We start from the raw sequence: 22,871 nt of genomic DNA, 5'->3' as shown, positions 1-22,871 counted from the left end.
CACCTTGGGCAAAACTGTAGCTGAGATGGAAAAGACGTGGGTTGATGTATTACCAGGAATCCTGATGAGATTGCATGCAACCCCGAACCGCATGTTGGGTCTCAGCCCCTACAAATTATTGATGGGGTGAACAATGCGACTCCCTTATAGTGAGGAGCCCAGGGCATACAGGGATAGAATGACACAGTACGTGAAAGACCTTTGTAACCAACTTAAAGTGTTGAAGGACCGAGCAAAACAACAGCAGCGAATCGCTGATCAGAGAGAGCCAGAGGGAAAGGAGATAGTCCTTCCACAGCCTGGCGAACAAGTCATGGTGAGGGTGCTGCCGGAAAGGCCAGAGTTTGCCCCCAGGTGGATAGGACCACAGATAGTACTCTTAACGAATAATACTTGTGTCTGTGTGCAGACTCGATGAGGCAGCCAGTGGAAACACTGAACTCAGGTTAAAGCTTATGACTCACCCTCTTGTTGCTCCCACAGACAGAGCAGGGGTTCAAGTGTACCCAGTAGCCGTGTAATTACAAAAAACCTAAGAGAGGAACACCAGCTGGCCATACCAGATCTGACCACAGCTGATGAAAACATGTCCAAAGGAAACACAAAGGCAGAAGACAGAGAGCATGACGGAAAACAGTGAAAAGCATGCTAAAGTGTGATGATGATGATACTCTGTAATGAAGGCTGGTTTCTGAAGGTAGATGATTAGTTTAATAGCATAGAATAGAAAAGATATTGGAAGATAGATGGGAAGGGATTTTTAAGTTAAAGCAGAGACAGTAAGTTCCACAACTTCAGTGGTATTTCAGACTGCACACAGCATCTGAAGGCAGTCACCCCAGTCTGAATGAGGAGCTGGGCCCTTTCTGCAGTCGGGCTGGTGATCAACTAGACAGTTCAGAAGGGGGTGCCACTGGGGAGAGGTCCTTGCAGACACTGACATAGAGACTACTCAAACCCCTTCCTGTACATCGATGAGAGGGCCTGTGGGTGCTCCTGTAAAGAAAGAGTTTCAGCGACCAGAAAATGAAGGGGTGAAGACAAGGAATGTGATTAAGCTGCAATCGGCCTGCAGGGAAAGAGCCAACAGGCACAGGAAAGAAGCTGCATTTCTGAAGACTTGTTCAACTTTCTGGAGCAACCTCTCTGCTTAACATTTGGTAGGTAGCGATTAAAGAATGCTAGGGTAGATATCGGCAAACAAAATTGGGGGTGGGGAGTAAATTTCAAGGCAGGGCTTTTTTTGCTGCCCTATTTGAGTAGATCCTCCTAGGTTGGCCTTTCCTGGTATAAATTTATTTTTTTGTCCAGGGCCAAGAGGAGAGACTGTTAGAGTGATTTTTGGGTTTAGATCATTTACATTTAGCAAATGACTTTGGCTACCAGTCTTCGGTTCCTTGATAATGTATTGTGGATTCAGTTTTGGACAATGCATTCCTAAAAGCTGTGGATCCCAGTCCAGATGCTGCTGGTGTTTGTGGGATGGATGTGAATCAGAAGGTGTGAAGTCTGTATGTAGCTTCAAAAGAAAGCATTGTCTATACTTTGTAAATATGGAATTGTCTTTTGTGTTTAGCAAATAAATATCGAGCCCCACATTGGGCCAGCAGACCTTTCCACCGAAACCGTCTCCATATGGTGCCTGCTCTACCTTGTTTTGCCAAATAAAGAACCTGCTTTTTATCTGCTAGTAACTCTGTCCAGTGATTTCATTCACACAATGACACCAGGCATGTTGAAAGGACTGCAATATGTTTATCTAGTAGGATTATTTTGACTTGCTCGAGAACCTACAGCTGTTGGAGTACTCTGTACCACTGCTGGCCTTATTCTTCTTGCTGGTAGAGGTAATAGGTTTAGGAAGTTCTGTCAGAATAGGCATGTCAAGTAACTTTGTTTTTTTTTAATGATTCATGTTGCAGGCATGATATGTTTTTTGGTGGAAGGAGTAAACATTTAAGATGTGGAATGAGATGCCAGTAATGGTGGTTGCATTAGCTTGAGTGATATGTGCCTTTAGAGTTGCTGTGGCGATAAGCATCCCAGGAAATGGAGTGCATTCAATCCCTCTTGTGTTGATGGTGATATGGCTTGGTCAAGGTGTCAGTCACTGCCAGCTGGGCTCCTGATTTTTTCCTGTAGCAGCAGTGTTTATGTAGTTGATCCAGCTGTCTCTGTCTCTTGTCACTGGTAACACCCACAGTATTGATGTGGGAGACCACATAATCACAGTGCTATCAAATGTCAAGGGTAGGTGGGGTAGAGATGAAGATGCTCAGTGGCTGTCATTTCTATGACTACTTGTCATCTATATCTTAATGCTATCAGGGTTTCATTACTTGCATTTATTCAGCAAACCTCCTCACTTCTGATTTTGCATGTACAAAATATCAATAATGAAAAAGCTGCAGATAGTTGGGGCTTGGGTGCTGACATAAAGAACTCCTTTGTGATATTTTGTGGCTGAGATTGACTCATAATAACCACAGCTATCTTCCTTTCTCTCAGTTATGACTCAAGTCATTAGAGACTTTTGACTTGAATTCCCATTAACTTGTTGATATCACACACAGTCAAGTCACTTGATGTCACTCTCACCTTGCAGCTGAGATTCATTTCTTTGGTCCATTTATTAACTTCAGTAAGTCTGGAACCAATGGTCCTGTTGGAATACAACTGACCATTAATGATAGTATTGTCAAGGGCACCTTCCATTGCTTTGATTGAGAAAAGACTAATTGAATGATAATTAGCCCACTCGTATTTATCCTGCATTTTATAAGGAGGGGATACTTAAGCAATTTTACCTCATTCAGGTAATTGCCAGTACTGTAACTGTCCTGGAACAGGTGCAGCAGTTTTGAGCACATCCTTGACACTACAGCCAGGATATTATCTGGTCAATTGGCCTTGTGAGTAAGAAGACTCTCAGCTGTTTCTTGATGCCATGTGAGAATGGAATTTCGCTGAAGACTGGTATCTGTGAAAGTTGCAGAGAGGATCCTTTTATTCGGCATGATGTCCTGAGATAACTTGTAAATGCCTCAGCCATAATTAAATAAACTGTGTTTGACTATTTTTGAGAGTAGGGATTTTCTTATATTTAGTTGTGTATGGCTATACTCCCATTTTCTGGCTTTTCTCTTCGGCAAAAGCATCATTGGAGGCTTTCTTGCTGTGCTTAGTTTCCTCAGCGTTTCTCATTTACTAGTTCAAATGCCCACCTGCCTACTCTCTGCCTTCCTTGCTCCCTGATAGCTAAATCTGGAAGTTTTTTCCTCAGTCCTGTTCATTAGCTTCTGTTTCTATGTAAGTTGCACCACATCCTAGTATAGAAGCTCTAATGAACTGAATTACAAGAGGCAGTGCCTCAAGAAGGTGGCATCATTCCTTAAGGACCCTCAGCATCTGGGATATGCCCTCTTCTCATTACTGCCATTAGCAGGGAGGTACAGGAGCCTGAACAACCATACTCAATGATTCAGGAATATCATCTTCACCTTCGTCATTAGATTACTGAATGGTGCATGAACACTACCTCATTAATCCTTTTTAGCACTGTTTATCTTGTAATTTGTAATAATTTTCTCTCTGCACTGCCACAAAACAACGAATTTCACACATGTAAGACAGTAATAATAACCATAATTCTGATTGCTTCTTGCAGTTATTTACAACTGAGTGAATTGTTTTCAGTGTTATTTATATAGTCACCATCTGATTTTGTTTTTCCCCCGAGGTATAATAATCCAGCATACTGAATTTTAAGTCTAATGTTGGCTGTTTTGTTTTGCTTGTTATCACCATCCTTTTAAATTGTGGCTACTAGTCACCCAGGGTTTGTTTAACTGCTGAATTATGAACACTGTCCAAGCTAACAAGTTACTCTTGGCTCATCTATAATCAGGCCTTTGATGTACTTAACATCTAACTTTATTTAGCTGAGTGCTTCTTGTTTCTACTTCCCTCTTGCATTAAACGTTTACATTAACTTGATCCCTTATCCATTCCAGATCATGCTTGCTTTTTCTTGTCATACTGCTGAATTTAATTTTATTTTCCCTTGGTTTTATTATCCATGTTCAACATGCTTATCATTAAAGCCATGAGGTTACATTTGTTTCATTGTTTACAGCAGTTCAGTTTTCCTCATTTCCAAATTATTTGTGTGCTTGTAATTCACAAGTTAAGTGAAAAGGCTAGTATTTGCAAGTTTAATACAACAATATTATCCTGACAGCTCCATTCCACCATCCAAGAGGTTATTCATTAGTTTCAAGCCTGGCTAAAAAAGCTGAACCTGTCTTCACTTGGTACCTAGCCACCTATAATTTTGCAATTTGCTGTTGCAGCAAAGTAAGAGATGACAATTTAGGTAGGAGAACCAAGAACAAATGTAACATTCTACCCACTTTTGTTTCTGGGGGTCAGTGTTCAAATTTTGTATCTGTGATTATGGTCTTGCCAATGGTGACTGGAGGTAAGCTTTAGTTGTTCTTGAGTTATCTTATGACTTTTTTTGTTTCTGCAGCTTTTAATTGGTTTTGAATCTGGAACGTTGGTATTATGGGACCTCAAATCAAAAAAAGGAGAGTACAGATACAGCTATGATGAGGTAAATGTATACTTGTAGCTGGATTTGAAGAACTGATGAACAGCATTGTAATGTTCCTTACAGTTTTGTTCAGTATTTTAAGGAGTTTGTATTACTTTCACAAGTAAGTCGCGAAGTTATACTTGACGTTGAATATAGAACAGCACAGCACAATACAGGCCCTTTGGCCCAAGATGTTGTGCCGATCCTTTGATCAACTCAAAGATCCCTAACCCTTCCCTCACACATAGCTGTCCATTTTTCTTTCATCCACATGATACTTAAAGAGTCTCTTAAATGTACATAATGTGTTTGCTTCTACCACCACACCCACAGTGCATTGCATGCTCTTACCTCTCTTTGTTTTAAATAAAAACTACCCTTAACATACACCATATACTTTCCTCCAGTCACCTTAAAAATATATTCTCATATTAGCCATTACTGTCCTGGGGAAAGGACCTAGCTATCCATTCTATCTATGCCTCTTATCATCTTGTACACCTCTATCAAGTCACCACTCATCCTGTTTTACTCCAAAGATAAAAACCTGAACTTACTCAACCTTTCCTTTCCTCCTAAGACATGCTCTCTAATCCAGGCAGCATCCTGGTAAATTCCACTGCGTCCTCTAAAACTTCCACATCCTTCATAAACTGAGGCGACCAGAACTGAACACATTACTCCAGTTGTGGTCTAGTCAGAGTTTGATAGCAGCTCCTGAACTCAATCCCTCGATGAATGAAGACACACTATATGCCTTCTTCATTACTTTATCAGCCTGCAGGGCAACTTTGAGGGATCTATGGACGTGGACTCCCAGATCCTTCTGTTCCTACATACTGCTATGAACTCTGCCATTAATTTGTACCCTGCCTTCAAGTTTGACCTTCCAAAGTGTATCACGTTTCCTGGTTGAACTCCATCTGCCACTTCTCAGCCCAGTTCTATATACTGTCAATGTCCCATTGTAACCAACACACATTCTACACACTGTGCACAGTACCACCAAACTTTGAAAGTTATCTGCAAAGTTACTAATCTATCCTTCACTTTTTTAGCTTAAGTTATGAAAATCACAAAGAGCAGAACACATTCCATCTGCTACAACTCTCTGTCTTCCAACAGCAAGCCAATTCCGAATCCATCCAGCCAAATTTCCCTGGTTCCCATGCCTCTCTGATTGTGGAACCTTGTCAAATGCCTTACTAAAATTCATGTACGTTGCATCCACCACTCTACCTTCATCAGTTTGTTTTGTCACTTCCACAAAAAAGTTAATCAGGCTTAAGAAACAATCTCTCCTTATTTGATGACTTGTCCAAATGGTCTATCTAAATTACCAGTTCACAAGCATCTTCCATTCAGACAAGTGTGTAGATATCTTGTTGCCACACTTTCTTGGGCCTGAAAGCACAAGTCTTATTGTGACAGCAAGAAACTTTGAATTTGTGTTCTTAAAATTCAAACTGATTGAACACAAGACATCCATAATTGCAAGCTTATCTTCAGATTTCACATTGGCTTTGTTTTAGCATTGTTGAAAATTTCAAGGAAGGTTGAAAGAAGATGAAAAATGTCATAACCATGTAGGATTCCTAAAATCAAGTCCCTTAATGAGTTATGTTAATTAAAATATTTTAATCGGTAATGAAATGGATCTGGTCCAAGCTTGGCACTTGCAGAAGTGTTCATGGACTTGCAGATAGTCATGTCCATATACAGTGATCAAATGGATTTTGGATATAAATTGCCAGAGTCCAGTGTTTACATTAAAAATCAGTAGGTCCTCGCACCTAACTACTACCTATAAGCTTTTTCAGTGTTATTTGTGCATGTTTTCCTTTGGCTGTTGGTGCTGTGAAAGGGTTTTCCCATTTGTAGCGCTTGGCAATTTTGTAACATTTCACCTTGGTAAAAGTCCCATTTAATATCCCTATTAAAAAGGTGTTTACTTTGAGTCACTCTTCCTCCAAGTGCAGGTTGTTGGGTAAAATGACTCATTTGGATTTAAAATTAAGGCAGAGAGGTCCACTGTAAATGTTGACCAAATGTGGACCAAATCCTGCACTCTGCTTTTAAGAAATTGCTTGAGTGAGCCCATGAAGACCGGAGACAGAGAGCCAAAAATAGAATGCCAAAAAATGTACCCCCATTTTGGCCAGTATGGATGCAGTGGGTTGATCGGAGGCATATATTTCTATGGTTCTATATTCTATCACACACTTTGTACATAATATTTTGCCTTTTATATTATGGTTTAGCATATCAAAACATCTGAAGTCAACAGTGTAAACTGACAAAAATTGGCACTTTGCCGTGGAAGGTGACGTTGGGGCAGCAATCCAAGCATTTTATTATTATCACAAAGAGAAAATCTACAGATGTTGGAAATCCAAGCAAAATGCTGGAGGAGCTCAGCAGGCCAGACAGCATCAATGGAAAAGAGTACAATCGATGTTTCAGGCGAGATCCACCAGCAGTCCTGCTCTTTTCCATAGATGCTGCCTGGCCTGCTGAGTTCCTCCAGCATTTTGTGTGTTGCTTGCATTCTATTATTATTATTATTACTATATTATTATTAATATATTAATGGATATAAAATATTTATAGATTATTCATGTTATATGAATATAATACGTTATTGATATTCAGAATTATTCGTTACTTAACTACTGTTGTTAAATTTTCAGAGTTACTTGAGATTCTCAGATTTCTTCTTGGTTAATTTTTTTTTGCGTGTGCGTCTACGTGCGTGCGTCCGTGCGTGTGCAAAGTTGGCGGGATGATGTCTTTTTCATGCCTTTACAAGGCGCAGAGTGAGAGAGACTGTGTGGCGCGCCACTCCCCACGCAGATACTTCGCAGCATTTTTCCCTTTATTTTACAAGGTTGAGTTGCGATCTCAACACTCAATCCGGCACAGATGGAAAGCGTACTCGGGAGCGGCTCTGACTGGGTTCGAACCCGGGAACCTCCGTTCCAGAGTCTGGCGCTGATGTCATTGCGCCACCAGCCGGCCGGTTCTTTGTTAATTCTATTGTAATAAATAGTACTAATGCAAAATTTCTTTTGTGCAGGCTATCCATTCCGTGGCTTGGCATCATGAAGGAAAACAATTTGTTTGTAGCCATTCAGATGGCAGCCTTACTGTTTGGAATGTAAAATCCCCCATTAAACCTGCACAAATTATTACACCACACGGTAAGTGCACCCTGAATGCCGTATTGTGTACTAGTTTAATTCGTTTGGAGGATTCTTCCTTGAGTTTGCTTAAAGAAAATTTTCCTTATGGCCTCCAGTCCTCATTGCCTATGAATAGGTGTCACAACTTGAATATTGATTCAATAATCTTAGCTGGTACAATATCGATTAATTGTTACTTTTTCATGCTTAGTCTTCCAATAATTTCCAATTTACTGTGTCTATAATTGCATTGCTTGTGCATTTATGGTTTTCCTCATTGGGTGCATTCTGGTAAATCTCTTCTGCACCCTCCAAGGTTCCCATATCCTTCCAGTATGAAGTGACCTGAACTGAACAAATGTAATCTATCCAGAGTTTTACAGATCTGCAAAATTACCTTGCAGTTCTTGTACTCAATCCCCCAACTATTGAAGGCAAAGATGCCGTACACCTTCTTAACCACCCTATCAACTTGGACGGCAACTTTGAGGAATCAGTGAGTGTGGGCTCCAAGCTCCATGGCCCCTCCAGTCCATGGCAAACTATTATTCTTCCTCATCCCACCAACCCAAACAGGAACAGCTTCTTCCCCTCCTCATCAACTTTCTGAACAGACAATGAAGCAACCCATGAACACTACCTCAATATTTTTATTTTCTTTTTGTTCTGCTGAATTTAAAATATATGTGTAAATACATTTTAATATTTATATATTATTTGTAATTTATAATTCTTTATGTATTGTACTGTAGTGCCACCACTCAAGAATAAATTTCATGACATATGTCAGTAATATTAAACCTGATTTTGATTCTGGCCTGCATCTGGACCATAATCCCCCATTACCCTTCCCATCCATGTAGAGTCAACATGAGGAAGAGAATTTCTGTTCAACAATTATGTTTTCAGCAGGGGCTGGAGTAGTGGCATCCACACCAGACTTGTAGGCAGGTGGTCCCAGGTTTGAATCTGGCCAGCTTCTTGCAATTTTCCATCCGTGCGGGGTTGAGCATTGAGTTATAACTCAGTCTCAGAAAAAAACAGACAAATGCTAAGGAATAGGCAAGGTTGCCTAATGTGCCACAAAGCATGGAGAGGAACAACAAGAAATGTTTACCAAGTAATTATTTTGTATTAACTGTATTGTTATGTGGCATTTTATTTTGCTTTTATTGTGTTTTTGTTGTGCGTATTAATTTTAGGGAGCAAACTGAACTAATCAACTCTCCATTATATCAAAACTTTGCTTTCAGCAAAGCAGCCAAAAGATGGAAAGAAGCCAGAACCCTGCAAACCCATCCTGAAAGTGGAATATAAAACTTGTAAATCTGGGTATGTGATAATATTGCTCTGTGAGTGCTTTGTATGCTGAGTTGTCCTTGGTGACAAGAAAGTTTTCTTATTTCTTTTCCCTGCCAATTTTTGAGCCTTGTCAGTCTCCTCTTTAATAATAGCAAAGTCTCCAAATCTTCCTCCTTCCAGTCCTTGGAAATACTCGTTGAAGGGTGATGAAAAAAGTTAATAGAGTTTAGCACAAAATATTATAAAAAGGATTTGTGCAAGTACACTGATGAATCATAACTGAAAATCAAAAATCTACAATGAAAATGAAGTGGTAAAAACAAAACGGGTAGCAGGTTGAGCAGCATCTATGGAAAGAAAAGCAATTAATGTTTCAGATTCTCTCTTTTCATCAGAACTGGGTTAAAATAACATTGACTACTTATTACCCATTTTCTTTGCCATCCTTTGATAACCACAAGAAACAAGTTTGCATGTAAGGCCTGAATGTTTCCTTGCTATAAAGCCAAATCAACCAGAAACTAATTAGAGGTGGGGTAAGAGAACTTTTTGCTAGATTAGTATACAATCAAATGCCATAGCTGCAACATTACCTCTCAGCTCCTAAACTCAATCCCACGATTGATGAAGGCCAATGCACTGTATGCTTTCTTAACCACAGAGTCAACCTGCGCAGCAGCTTTGAGTGTCCTGTGGACTCGGACCCCAAGATACCTCTGATCCTCCACACTTCCAAGAATATACCATTAACACTATATTCTGTCATCATATTTGACCTGCCAAAATGAACCACCTCACACTTAACTGGGTTGAACTCCATCTGCCACTTCTCAGCCCAGATTTGCATCCAATCAATATCCCGCTGTAACCTCTGATAGCCCTCCACACTATTCACAACACCTCCAACCTTTGTGTCATCAGCAAACTTACTAACCCATCCCTCCACTTCTTCATCCAAGTCATTTATAAAAATCATGAAGAGTAGGGTCCCTGAAGAGATCCCTGAGGCACACCACTGGTCACCAACCTCCATGCAGAATATGACCCATTTACAACCACTCTTTGCCTTCTGTGGGCAAGCCAGTTCTGGATCCACAAAGAAATGTCCCCTTGGATCCCATGCCTCCTTACTTTCTCAATAAGCCTTGCATGGGATACCTTTTCAGATGCCTTGCTGAAATCCATATATACTACATCTACTGCTCTACCTTCATCAATGTGTTTAGTCACATCCTCAAAAAATTCAATCACACTCGTAAGGCACGACCTGCCTTTGACAAAACCATGCTGACTATTCCTAATCATATTATGCCTCTCCAAATGTTCATACATCCTGCCTCTCAGGATCTTCTCCATCAACTTACCAAACACTGAAGTAAGACTCACTGGGGTCTATAATTTCCTGGGCTATCTCTACTCCCTTTCTTGAATAAAGGAACAACATCTGCAACCCTCCAATCCTCCGGAACCTCTCCTGTCCCCATTGATGATGCAAAGGTTATCGTCAGAGGCCCAACAATCTCCTCCCTCACCTCCCACAGTATCCTGGGGTACATCTCGTCCGGTCCCGGTGACTTATCCAACATGATGCTTTCCAATTGCTCCAGCACACCCTCTTTCTTAATATCTTTTCACTCCGCTGTAAGTCATCCCTACAATCGCCAAGATCCTTTTTCCGTAGTGAATACTGAAGCAAAATACTCATTAAGTACCTCTGTCTCATTGAATATACCTATGCAGAACTCCACACAAATATCCCCTGAACATTTGCCACATTTCTTCCGTACATTTCCCTAAGAACATCTGTACCCAATTTATGCTTCCAAGTTCCTGCCTGATGGCCTCATATTTCCCCTTACTCCAGTTAAAGGCTTTCCTAACTTGTCTGTTCCTGTCCCTCTCCAATGCTATGGTAAAGGAGATCATCTCCAAAATGCTGTCCCACTGAGAGATCTGACACCTGACCAGGTTCATTTCCCAATACCAGATCAAGTACAGCCTCTCCTCTTGTAGGCTTATATACATATTGTGTCAAGAAACCTTGAACATTCCTAACAAACTCCACCCCATCTAAACCCCTCGCTGTAGGAACATGCCAATTGATATTTGGGAAATTAAAGTCTCCCACCACGACAACCCTGTTATTATTACACCTTTTCAGAACCTGTCTCCCTGTCTGCTCTTCTATGTTCCTGTTACTATTGGATGGTCTAAATTTAAAAAAAAAACACTCAGTAGAATTATTGACCCTTTCCAGTTCCTAACTTTCACTCACAGAGACTTCGTAGACAATCCCTCCATATCTTCCTCCTTTTCAGCATCCGTGACAGTATCTCTGATCAACACCTCTTTTGCCTCTGTCCCTGACCTTTCTGAAACATCTAAAGCCTGGCACTCGAAGTGACCATTCCTGCCCCTGAGCCATCCAAGTCTCTGTAATGGCCACAACATCATAGCTCCAAGTCTGATCCACGCACTTAAGTTCATCCGCTTTGTTCATAATACTCCTTGCATTAAAATAGACATATTTCAAACCATCGGGCTGAGCGCGTCCCTTCTCTATCACCCACTTGTCATCCCACTTGCACTGTCTCCAAGCTTTCTCTATTTGTGAGCCAACTGCCTCTTCCTCCGTCTCTTTAGTTTGATTCCCACCTCCCAGCAATCCTAGTTTAAACTCTCCCCAGTAACCTTAGCAAACCTCCCCACCAGGATATTGGTCCCCCTGGGATTCAAGTGTAACCCATCCTTTTTGTACAGGTCACTCCTGCCCCAAAAGAAATCCTAATGATCCAGAAGTCTGAATCCCTGCCCCCTGCTCTAATCCCTCAGCCACACATTTATCCTCCATCCACTCTATTCCTATACTCAATGTCGCGTGGCACTGGCAGTAATCCTGAGATGACAACCTTTGTGGTCCTGCTTCTCAACTTCCCTCTTAACTCCCTGTAGCCTGCTTTCAGGACCTCCTCCCTTTTCCTGCCTATGTCTTTGGTACCAATATGTACCACGACCTCTGGTGGTTCTCCTTCCCACTTCAGGACATCGTGGACGAGATCAGAAACATCCCGGACCCCGGCACCTGGGAGGCAAACTACCATCCGTGCTTCTTTCCTGCTTCCACAGAATTGCCTGTCTGACCCCCTAACTACAGAGTCCCCTATCACTGCTGCCATCCTCTTCCTCTCCCTACCTTTCTGAGCCACAGGGCCAGAATCTGTGCCAGAGGCATGGCCACTGTTGCTTCCCCCAGGTAGGCCATCCCCCCCAGCAGTACTCAAGCAGGAGTACTTGTTGTCAAGGGGTACAGTGACAGGGGTGCTCGCTAGCTTCTGTCTCCTGGCCTTCCCTCTCATGACTGTTACCAACTTATCTGTATCACCTCCTCACTCTCCCTGACCAGGCGAAGGTCATCAAGCTGTATCTCCAGTTCCCTCATACGGTCCCGAAGGAGCTGCAGCCTGACGCACCTGGCGCAGATGTGGCTGTCCAGGAGGCTGGGAGTCTCCTGAATTTCCCACATCTGACACCGAACATAGAACACCGGCCTCACACACATACCTCCTGTCTGTATTCTACACAGATAACCTATCTCGCCTCGACCCATTATCTCTGAAACTCCGTTGAGCCAAAGCCTTCCAACTCTGTCTGCCTCTACTGCGTCGCCTGCTCCTTTGGCGCCTGCTCTGTAAAGCTGTCTCCTTTTATCAGTAACCATTCATCAGCCAAAGATTGCGTTATAAATGGTGACAAATGGGAGTGGGGTTGAGAACAAATGGTTGTGAGAAACTTAATGAAAGCTCGAAATATTCATCAGGCAGGCACAAACTAAGAGAGTGAAAGATTGGCAATTTTGCAAATTATCCTTTAATCAGAACTGATGAAAATTATTAACCTGAAATATGAAATCTGCATGAAGTTTTTAAAATGTACTTCATTAACTTTGAGTGTATCACCATGGTTTTGTTTTCATTTTGTTTTCAGATTTCCAGGATCTGTTAATGTTTTGATTTTATATTGGTGTATTATAAGTTCTGTTGTTAATCTGTTTCAAGTATTCATTTCATATTACTTAGTGATACAATTTCAGAATCAAGAGAATTCTCTTAAATTGGGGTCAGGTTCATTCCCAAGAAACTGAACTGTAGTTTTACAAATCCATGTTGCTACACATTCTGTAGGAAAACATACTTAAATATTTTAAGGAATGTAGGCATGTTTAAAAAAAAACATGGTTTGACAGTAAACTGTGGTGTTGAAAATGGTTGGTGCTTAGAGTGTGTCAAAAATGGGATGGAAACTCTACCATCTGACATGGGGAAAACTATTAACTTCTCAGCCAGACAGATAATGGAAATTTATAAGATTTGCAAGCAATAATGTACTAAAACTGATCGTTTCAGGTTTACATATATTAGTTATCAAAATTGTGATACGTGATCCAAGACCCTGTTGATTTCAATTGTGATTGTCGAGATTTCTGGAAAGAAGCAAGGGTGGGTGTTTAGAATCAGAATCAGGTTTATTATCACTGACGTATGTCGTGAAATGGCAGCAGTACAGTGCAGGACATAAAAAGTTGCTGTAAGTTACAAAAAGAAATGTAAAAGATAAGTAATAGTGCAAAAGCAAGAGCAAAAAGTGAACTATTGTTCGTGGTTCCATGGTCTATTCAGAAAACTGATGGCAGAAGGGAAGAAGCTGTTCCTAAAGCATTGAGATGTGTTTTCAAGCTCCTGTGTCACTTCTCTGATGGTATTAGTGAGAAGAGAGTATGTCCTGAATGGTGAGAGTCAATAATGATCGACGCCACCTTCTTGAGGCATTATCTATTGAAGATGCCCTCGATGTTCAGAATGCTAGTGTCCTAATGGAGCTGGCTAAGTTTATGACCCTCCGCAGCTTTTGCAGATCCTGTGCATCGGCACCACCATGCCAAATGGTAATGCAACCTGTCAAATACTCTCCATGATACATTTGCAGAAACTTCCTAGAGTCTTTCATGACATACCAAATCTTCTCAAACTCCCAATGAAATATAGTAGATGGCATGCCTTCTTCATAATTTCATCAATATTTTGGGCCCAAGATAGATCTTCAGATATGTTGACACCGGAAACTTGGAAGATGCTCACCCTTTCCACTGCTAATCCCTCAAATGAGGACTGGTGTATGCTTTCTGGATTTTCCCCTTTCTGAAGTCCACAATCAGTTCCTTGGTCTTACTGATGTTGAACTGTTGTTGCGATGTGACACCACTCAACCAACTCACTTCAGGACACATCTCTGAGATTCTGCCAATAAAGTTGTGTTATTGGCGAATTTATAAATTGTATTTGAGGCTGTGCCTAACTGCATAATTATGGATATATAGAGAGTAGAGCAGTGGTTCTTCAAAAGCATTTAAAACCTAAAACTTCCACATAACTTTTACATTTGAGATTAGGGTTTTACTAGCTCTTAAAGATTTCTGGGCTAGATTGAATCTATTTGGGTAAGGTAAGCATAGGCAGCCTGGTTTTATACTCTCCATCTGAAGTTATCTGCCTCACAGCAGGTATTCAGTTAGTTCAGTTATTGGTATGTCTCAATGGGAACTTCCCTTTCTTCCAAATTTCAATAAGTACAGTCCAACCTAGTTGATTTCTTGTCATCCCAAGTATTAGTCTGCTGAATCTGTACTGCACTGACCCATAGCTAAGTACATCCACCTGCTGGAATGGTTCGTTGACAAAAATTCAGAATCAAGCAAGTCAGGATGATTATTAGTGTGTGTCAAAACAATTGTCAGATGCTGAATTATAAGAAATTGTGTCATTACTTCAAGAGCATTTTGAGACAACTTTGAATAGACGTGTGAAGTTCCAAATTCTGAGCTGAATTCCATAGACTGTAGGTATGGAAGAGACAATCTTGTGACAGACCAGCAGTGACTTTATGAGCAGTGTAGGGGAAATTATTGTAGCGAATAGGAAACAAAAAATGGAGGAACTTAATGAGTCAGGCAGCACTTGTTAATGGAAATGGATAGTCGACACTTTGGGTTGAAACCTTTCACCTGGACTGAGAGTAGAGGGGAGATGGGCAGTGTAAAGAGGTGAGCAGGACGAGTGGGGCAAGGACTGGTATGTGATTGGTGAGGAGAAATTGGTTCACAAATGGAGTTCGGTGGTGGGGTGAGACAGATGGGTGGAAGTAGCAACAGAGGTTGGGAGGTAATAAATGAAGGTGACAAAAGACCTGATAGAAGGTGAAGAGCAGTCAAATAAAGGCAGTACGATGGGAAGATGTCAGTGGGGAAACGGGACAGTGGGTTGAATAATGGGCGATGGGCAGATGGAGGGAAAAGAAACTGAGATGGGGTGACACACATAAAAGTTGCTGGTGAACGCAGCAGGCCAGGCAACATCTCTAGGAAGAGGTACAGTCAACGTTTCGGGCCGAGTCCCTTCGTTAGGACTAACTGAAAGAAGAGCTAGTAAGAGATTTGAAAGTTGGAGGGGGAGGGGGAGATCCAAAATGATAGGAGAAGACAGGAGGGGGAGGGATGGAGCCAAGAGCTGGACAGTTGATTGGCAAAAGGGATATGAGAGGATCATGGGACAGGAGGCCTAGGGAGAAAGGGGGAGGGTGGGAAAAAGCCCAGAGGATGGGCAAGCGGTATAGTGAGGGGGATAGAGGGAGAAAAAGAGAGAGAAAAAGAATGTGTGTATATAAATAAAGAACGGATGAGGTAGAGGGAGAGGTGGGGCATTAGCGGAAGTTTGAGAAGTCAGTGTTCATACCATCAGGCTGGAGGCTACCCAGCCGGAATATAAGGTGTTGTTCCTCCAACCTGAGTGTGGCTTCATCTTTACAGTAGAGGAGGCCGTGGATAGACATATCCGAATGGGACTGGGACGTGGAATTAATATGTGTGGCCACCGGGAGATCCTGCTTTCTCTGGTGGACAGAGCGTAGGTGTTCAGCAAAGCGGTCTCCCAGCCTGTGTTGTGTCTCGCCAATATACAGAAGGCCGCATCGGGAGCACTGGACACAGTATATCACCCCGGCCGACTCACAGGTGAAGTGTCGCCTCACCTGGAAGGACTGCCTGGGGCCCTTAATGGTAGTGAGGGAGGAAGTGTAAGGGCATGTGTAACACTTGTTCCACTTACAAGGATAAGTGCCAGGAGGGAGATCGGTGGGGAGGGATGGGGGGGACAAATAGACAAGCGAGTTGCGTAGGGAGCGATCCCTACGGAAAGCGGGGGGGGGGGGAGGGAAAGATGTATATAAATAAAGAACGGATGGAGTACGAGGGATAGGGGTGGGTGGGTTTTATGAATCCAAAGCCTAACTGTGGTCACGTTCCAAAAAGCATAACTAAAGAATTTAGAAATAAAATTCTTTCCAGCTATAATTAGAAAAAAAAGTACTGAAATGTGAATTTAGGTAATTTATGGGGAAAGTGGATAAAATGAATAAAAGAATAGTTCAGAATAGATGAAAAAGGCAAACCAATCTTTGTCGCTAATACTTTTTTTTAAAAAAGAGTATTCCTTGAAAAGATGCCTTTTCAGCAAAGTTACAGGGGTTCTACAATATCTCAGGTAGTTACCTACCTGAGCTAGACCTATCTGCCTGCCTTTGGCCCAGACCTTTCCTATCTATGTGCCTGTCTGTCAAATGCAGTAATTGTATCACTTCCTCTGGCGGCTCATTCCACATCCATCATCCTTTATGTGAAAAAATGTTCCCTCAGGCCCTATTTAAGTACATCTCCTCTCACCTTAAACTGATGTATTCTAGTTTTAGACTTCCCTAACCTGGGGAAAAGATCATGACCATTCACTTGATCTATGTCCCTCATGATTGTATATACCTCTACAAGGTCACCACTAAACTCCTACACTCCAGGAAGGGATAAAACTATATTTTCTCTCCATATAATTAATGCCCTGCAGACCAGTAACATCCTTATGAATCTTTTCTGTTCCCTTTCTAACTTAATGACATCCTACGGCTAGGTGACCAAAAGATGTTTTAAATTAAAGATGATATACAAATGTGTTTTTATCTTGATTGGTTACAGTTTTTTTTAAACTCCCTGAATGCATAAATTACATGGCAATATTCTGTCCACCTTACCACAAATACTGCCTTGGGTAAACTCCCAATCAAGGCATGTAGTCATGCTGACCAATACCAGCTAAGGGAAATCTAAAGATGCTTCAGCAGACGTTTTTCCAAAGCAGAGCTTGGAAATTAAGCTGCATGGTTCCAATTAACAGACAAGACCAATTTTTGGTGTCATGCTAGGGACATGGCATCTGCTGACAGCACTTCCAGTTATTTTTGTATTAGTTTTTGTATAGGCATGTGTTGACTAATTTCATGTTAGCCCTAAGTACGCTGAGCTGCAACATGTTATCGCTATGAGTTCTTTGCATTCTAGGGTGTTGGAGCTGTGTGAACTGCACAATCATTAGTGCTGTTTACTATTTTATACAAGACATGGAAGGCAGCTAAGAAGAAAAACAGTGAAAAAGATTGGATAGCTATTTCCCTTACTATAAAGAACTATAAAATCAATGGCCTGGAAGTTTAAACTTGTTTGTTCCAGTGTTGCAGATTATTGTTCAGCACAAAGAGTTAGAGCATATTGTATTTCATTATATTAGTTAATTAGACAGCTGGTGGTGTAGTGGCATCTGCACTGGACTCAAGGTGAGTGGTCCAGGCTTTGAATATGGCTGGCTCCTTGCAAGCTTTCCATCCGTGCTGGGTTGAGCATCATGCTAGCAATTCAGCCTTGGAAAAAAACAGACAAATGCTAAAGAAACAGCAGGGTTGCTGCCCGATGCACCACAAAACATGGAGAGGAACTCAAAAAAAAATAGTTAATAGCATTAGAAGTGAGCATTCTCCCTTTAATTCTAAAAAGATATAGCACGTTCCCACTTTTTCTTATCCACACTATTCTTGCCACTTCCTCTCGATACCTCTTTCTTTTCCATTCTGGCACAATTTTTTCCCGCTGCCTTCTACTTCCTCATGCTGACCACCTGCACCACTTCCATCCCCACCTCAGTTTCTTGAAATTTAGATATCCCTTGTCTCTGAAGAAAAAAATTTTAATGTATTCATTAGTGTACAAAACAGATCGATATTATTTCAGTTGGCCCATGTATACTTGAGACTGCATCAAACTAATTAAGCAATTTGAGTTCAAAATAAGAGTATTAAACAGAATAAGTTCCTCTCTCAACTATTATTTAAATATTCCCCTTTTCTGAGATACTTGTAAGTGATAAAGCTGATTGCTGAAATATCTTCCATTATCAGTACTCTCATCCAGTCGTCAGATCTTCTGGTGTTGGCAAGTGATGCTAGGTGGCTGCACTGGAGCAGTAAATTTCACTGACTTGTAATCTGTCTGACAAGGCTCACAACAGTACATAATGTGTTGCACATTGTTTGTTTATATTAAGAATCCACTATTTGTTCTCTGAAGATAGATTATTTTGTGTACATATGAGTAACAGCTAAACTACTCTACCTAAAAAGTGGCAAGCATGCAGTTTCTTCCAACCACTCATTAAAGACAATGAGTATATTCCAAAACATTATTTAGTGAAAGAATTTTTCATTTTTGCCAATTAAAATTTAAAAATTATCTCTGTAGAATAATACATTGTTGTATTCCAATTATGATCTATGTGTTGCTTTGTATAAAAGATGGTCTTCCAGCATGGTGTTTGTAGAAATGAAATATTAATTTGGGATTTAGCTGTGTATCCCTACTTGGACATAATCAGATTCCAAACATTTACATGATTTCAACTAACATTTATGATTTTTTTGTTTCCAGAGACCCTTTCATCATTTTTTCTGGAGGACTGTCCTATGACACTGTAGGTAGAAGACCATGTTTGACAGTAATGCACGGAAAAAGTACTGCTGTACTTGAAATGGACTACCCAATCGTTGACTTTCTTACCCTTTGTGAAACGCCATATCCGAGTGGTATGTTTTGTCTTGTAACCTGATTTGCATCAAATATGACAGTTGTGTTCTGCAGTCACTGAAGTTCACATAAATATTATTCACAAGTACATTTGCTCTTCATTGGAAAAATTGCATTAGATGTTTACAAGTGGCAACTGACTTTCATTTGAGGCAAATTCTGGATGTAAGCTGTTCATGAAGAAAAGTAAAAGAATATGTAGTTCTCTTATTCCTTTCATAACATCAGGATAACCCAGAATACTCTATAGCAGCAAGTACTGTTGAAGTATAGTCACTACATCTTGGGGTATTGTGTTTAAATTTTTGTCCATGGTAGCTGCAGCAGCACAGAGAAACATAAGTAGCTGATTTTGATACTTCATAGTTGAGAGAGAAATATTGGCCAGGTCAAAATAGAGAATCCCTTAATAGTGCAGTTTTGCATTAATAGAGTCATGCAGCGCAGAAGCAAGCCGAGTAGTCCATTATTTCCATATTGAACATCAAGTACTTATCTGTAATACTGCTTTACAGTACATGGTCTTCTATGCTTTGGCAATTCAATTGTTTATCTACATTCTTCTTAAATATTGTGAATGCTTGTTTGTTGCCTTATGATGAAGACAAGGCAATGTGTTCTAGTATCCAATTCTTTCTCAGACCTATCTTTTTATGAAGTTCTTTTCCAAATCTGTTGTAAACATCCTACCCTTAGCCTACGCTTTCTGGTCTCTGTTGTGGGGGCAGAAGATTCCTACAGTCTACTTTCATCAAAAGTCCCTCATAAGTTTTGTATAGCTCTGTAAGGATCCCACCCCCACTTGTCTCTGCTCAAAGGAAAATAATTGCTTTCATAACTGAAACAATGTGTCTTGGTGAATCAACTCTATGTCCTCTACAGTGCAATCAATGCAGTGAGGTGAGCAGAGACAATAAACAAAGTCTGTGTTTTTACATTTTATCTGAAAAACAGCACCTTCTTGATCATGATCATTATTCTTCAATCCTCTGGAATGTGATTTGAACCCCTGACTCTGACTCAGTCACAAGAGATCTACATTCAAGCCATGACTAATATCTCTATTAGACCAGCTAGGTGTGCCTGACATTACTCATCCCAAAAGTAAACTTGCTTACTTCAGCTGGGTATGCATTTCATTTCAATCTCCACTTATGTTTTAATGTAAGTAAAAGAGAACATGAAAAAGTATTATTAAATTACCTGTAGCCGTATAGTCACTGAATTAAGGTGGAAATATTGACCAGTGATGAATTTGAGAGGCCATTTGGTGTAAATTGACACTGGTGAAATTAACTGCCTATTTTTGCTCAAACCAGTTTTCCTTTTGATGGCTGGATAGATTCTGTACCATATTGTGATGTTACTATGACCAAGGAGGACCTTAAGAGAATGACCTCTCACCTTGGCAGTATTGGTCATCACCCCATTGTATTACATGCACTGTTTCAATTTTCATCTGATATCAAAATTGCAATCACCAGCAGTACCTTTGTTCAGAACTGTTATATATTTTTTTAAAAGCACCTAGAATTTTAAATTACTTTCAGCTTCAGCAGTCAATTATGTAATGTTTGTGTTAAAATGAAGCCCTTAAATAGGACTACTGAGTGTGAATCATTCATAAAGTTTGATCAAAAGTTTGCTCTGGGGTCAAATGCAACATTAAATTTGAGAACAATCCAATTCAGCCTCACAGTTGCTTGTCAAGGGGTTTCATTGGCTACTGAATTTCAGGTGGGCAGTCATGATTTTTAGAGAGAAGAGTGGGCGGTAGTGAGATTGAGCTGCCTACCGTCATTTCAAATCCAGAGTCCAGATGTTTACAAATAGTGTCAACTAGGGGGAGCAAAAGTAAGAGAAATAGGAGTAATCTGAAGATGTATCTTTGTGGGGACAACAGAGATAACTGCAAAAACATAAATGGCAATTATTTGATTCATTAGAGCAACATCCCAAGATTGTGGTAACATATCAGAGGCTGTAGGCAAGTCAACAAAGGCAGAGAGGGATTGGATACTGATGTCACAGACCCTTCCAGTATCGCTGGATTTTGATAAGATCCTTTTGATGTTTAGTACTGTAGCAGGAAAAACAGATTGGAGGATATAATCAGAGTTTTATGAAAAATGAGCATGAAGTATGAATGTCAAGAAGTTAAAAGACAGGATTACAGGTGGGCCTTCAGTTTGCAATGAATGGAAGGATGATCCAAGAAGTTCCTGCTTGAAGAGAAAGGCACCAAAGGCAGATTTGAAGCTGCAGTGTATAGAACTGATATACCTGATCTTTGCTTGTCTGCAGCTGACTCAGCATGAGATGAGGAACTGCTGTGTGCTTGTTCTTGCAGAAACATGGCTCCAGGAGAACATACCTTGCACCATTAATCTTTAGGCCATACCACTCAGGGACCTGTGCGAATATTATTTTATGACTATATGTACTGTGTTTTGCACCTTTGTCCCAGAGGAAGGATGCTTCGTTTAGCTGTGTACATTTCTGTGGTTGAATGACAATTAAACTTGGAATTTCAACCTGAACAGGCAGGGGAAGCTATTAACATCACTAGCTGGCATGATTGCAGGGAAGGGAAATTGGTCATTAAAAACGGACAGACTTGCATTTACATTATGTCATTCATAACTGTTTGAGGTCCCAAAATACATTTTGCCAGAGCAGTAATTTTGCAATGAAGTCAATATTGTAATATGGGAAAACAGCTAATTTATATACAGCTTGGTTACATGAGCAGTAGTTTAATAATGTTCAGATAATTTTTTGGTGGTACTGACTCAAGGATAAAAATTGGCCAGGATGCTACTGATAACCACTTAAGACCATAAGACCGTAAGACAAAGGAGCAGAAGTCGGCCATTCGGCCCATCGAGTCTTCTCCACCATTTTATCATGAGCTGATCCATTCTCCCATTTAGTCCCACTCCCCCGCCTTCTCACCATACCCTTTGATTCCCTGGCTACTCAGATACCTATCAATCTCTGCCTTAAATACACCCAATGACTTGGCCTCCAGTGCCGCCCATGGCAACAAATTCCATAGATTCACTACCCTCTGGCTAAAAAAATTCTTCGCATCTCTGTTCTGAATGGGCGCCCTTCAATCCTTAAGTCATGCCCTCTTGTACTAGACTCCCCCATCATGGGAAACAACTTTGCTACATCCACTCTGTCCCTGCCTTTCAACATTCGAAATGTTTCTATGAGGTCTCCCCTCATTCTTCCAAACTCCAAGGAATACAGTCCAAGAGCGGACAAACGTTCCTCATATGTTAATCCTCTCATTCCCGGAATCATTCTAGTGAATCTTCTCTGTAACCTCTCCAACGTCAGCACATCCTTTCTTAAATAAGGAGACTAAAACTGCCCACAGTACTCCAAGTGAGGTCTCACCAGCTCCTTATAGAGCCTCAACATCACATCCCTGCTCCTATACTCTATTCCTCTAGAAATGAATGCCAACATTGCATTCGCCTTCTTCACCACCGACTCAACCTGGAGGTTAACTTTAAGGGTATCCTGTACGAGGACTCCCAAGTCCCGTTGCATCTCAGAACTTTGAATTCTTTCCCCTTTCAAAAAATAGTCTGCCCGTTTATTTCCTCTGCCAAAGTGCATAACCATATACTTTCCAACATTATATTTCATTTGCTACTTCTTTGCTCATTCTTCCAATCTATCCAAGTCTCTCTGCAAACTCTCCGTTTCTTCAGCACTACCACCCCCTCCACCTGTCTTCATGTCATCAGCAAACTTAGCCACAAAG

General features: G+C 40.9%; 1 protein-coding gene across 4 annotated transcripts in view; it reads left to right on the top strand.

The window, feature by feature from the left end:
• The window catches only part of LOC134350717 (syntaxin-binding protein 5), a 238,902-nt gene that overhangs the window by 70,098 nt on the left and 145,933 nt on the right, over positions 1–22,871 (top strand). For all 4 annotated transcript variants that reach the window (XM_063056323.1, XM_063056321.1, XM_063056324.1 and 1 more), the window contains exons 7-10: positions 4,532–4,615; positions 7,674–7,797; positions 9,033–9,111; positions 18,935–19,089. In XM_063056323.1, the coding sequence (XP_062912393.1) occupies positions 4,532–4,615; positions 7,674–7,797; positions 9,033–9,111; positions 18,935–19,089 (442 nt within the window). The remainder of the gene's footprint in view (positions 1–4,531; positions 4,616–7,673; positions 7,798–9,032; positions 9,112–18,934; positions 19,090–22,871) is intronic.

This window comes from Mobula hypostoma, chromosome 8 (assembly GCF_963921235.1).
Source record: "Mobula hypostoma chromosome 8, sMobHyp1.1, whole genome shotgun sequence".
In the NCBI taxonomy this organism is placed as follows: domain Eukaryota; kingdom Metazoa; phylum Chordata; class Chondrichthyes; order Myliobatiformes; family Myliobatidae; genus Mobula; species Mobula hypostoma.
The sequence above is the reverse complement of the archived record's forward strand: the minus strand, read 5'-3'. Positions and strand labels throughout refer to the sequence as shown.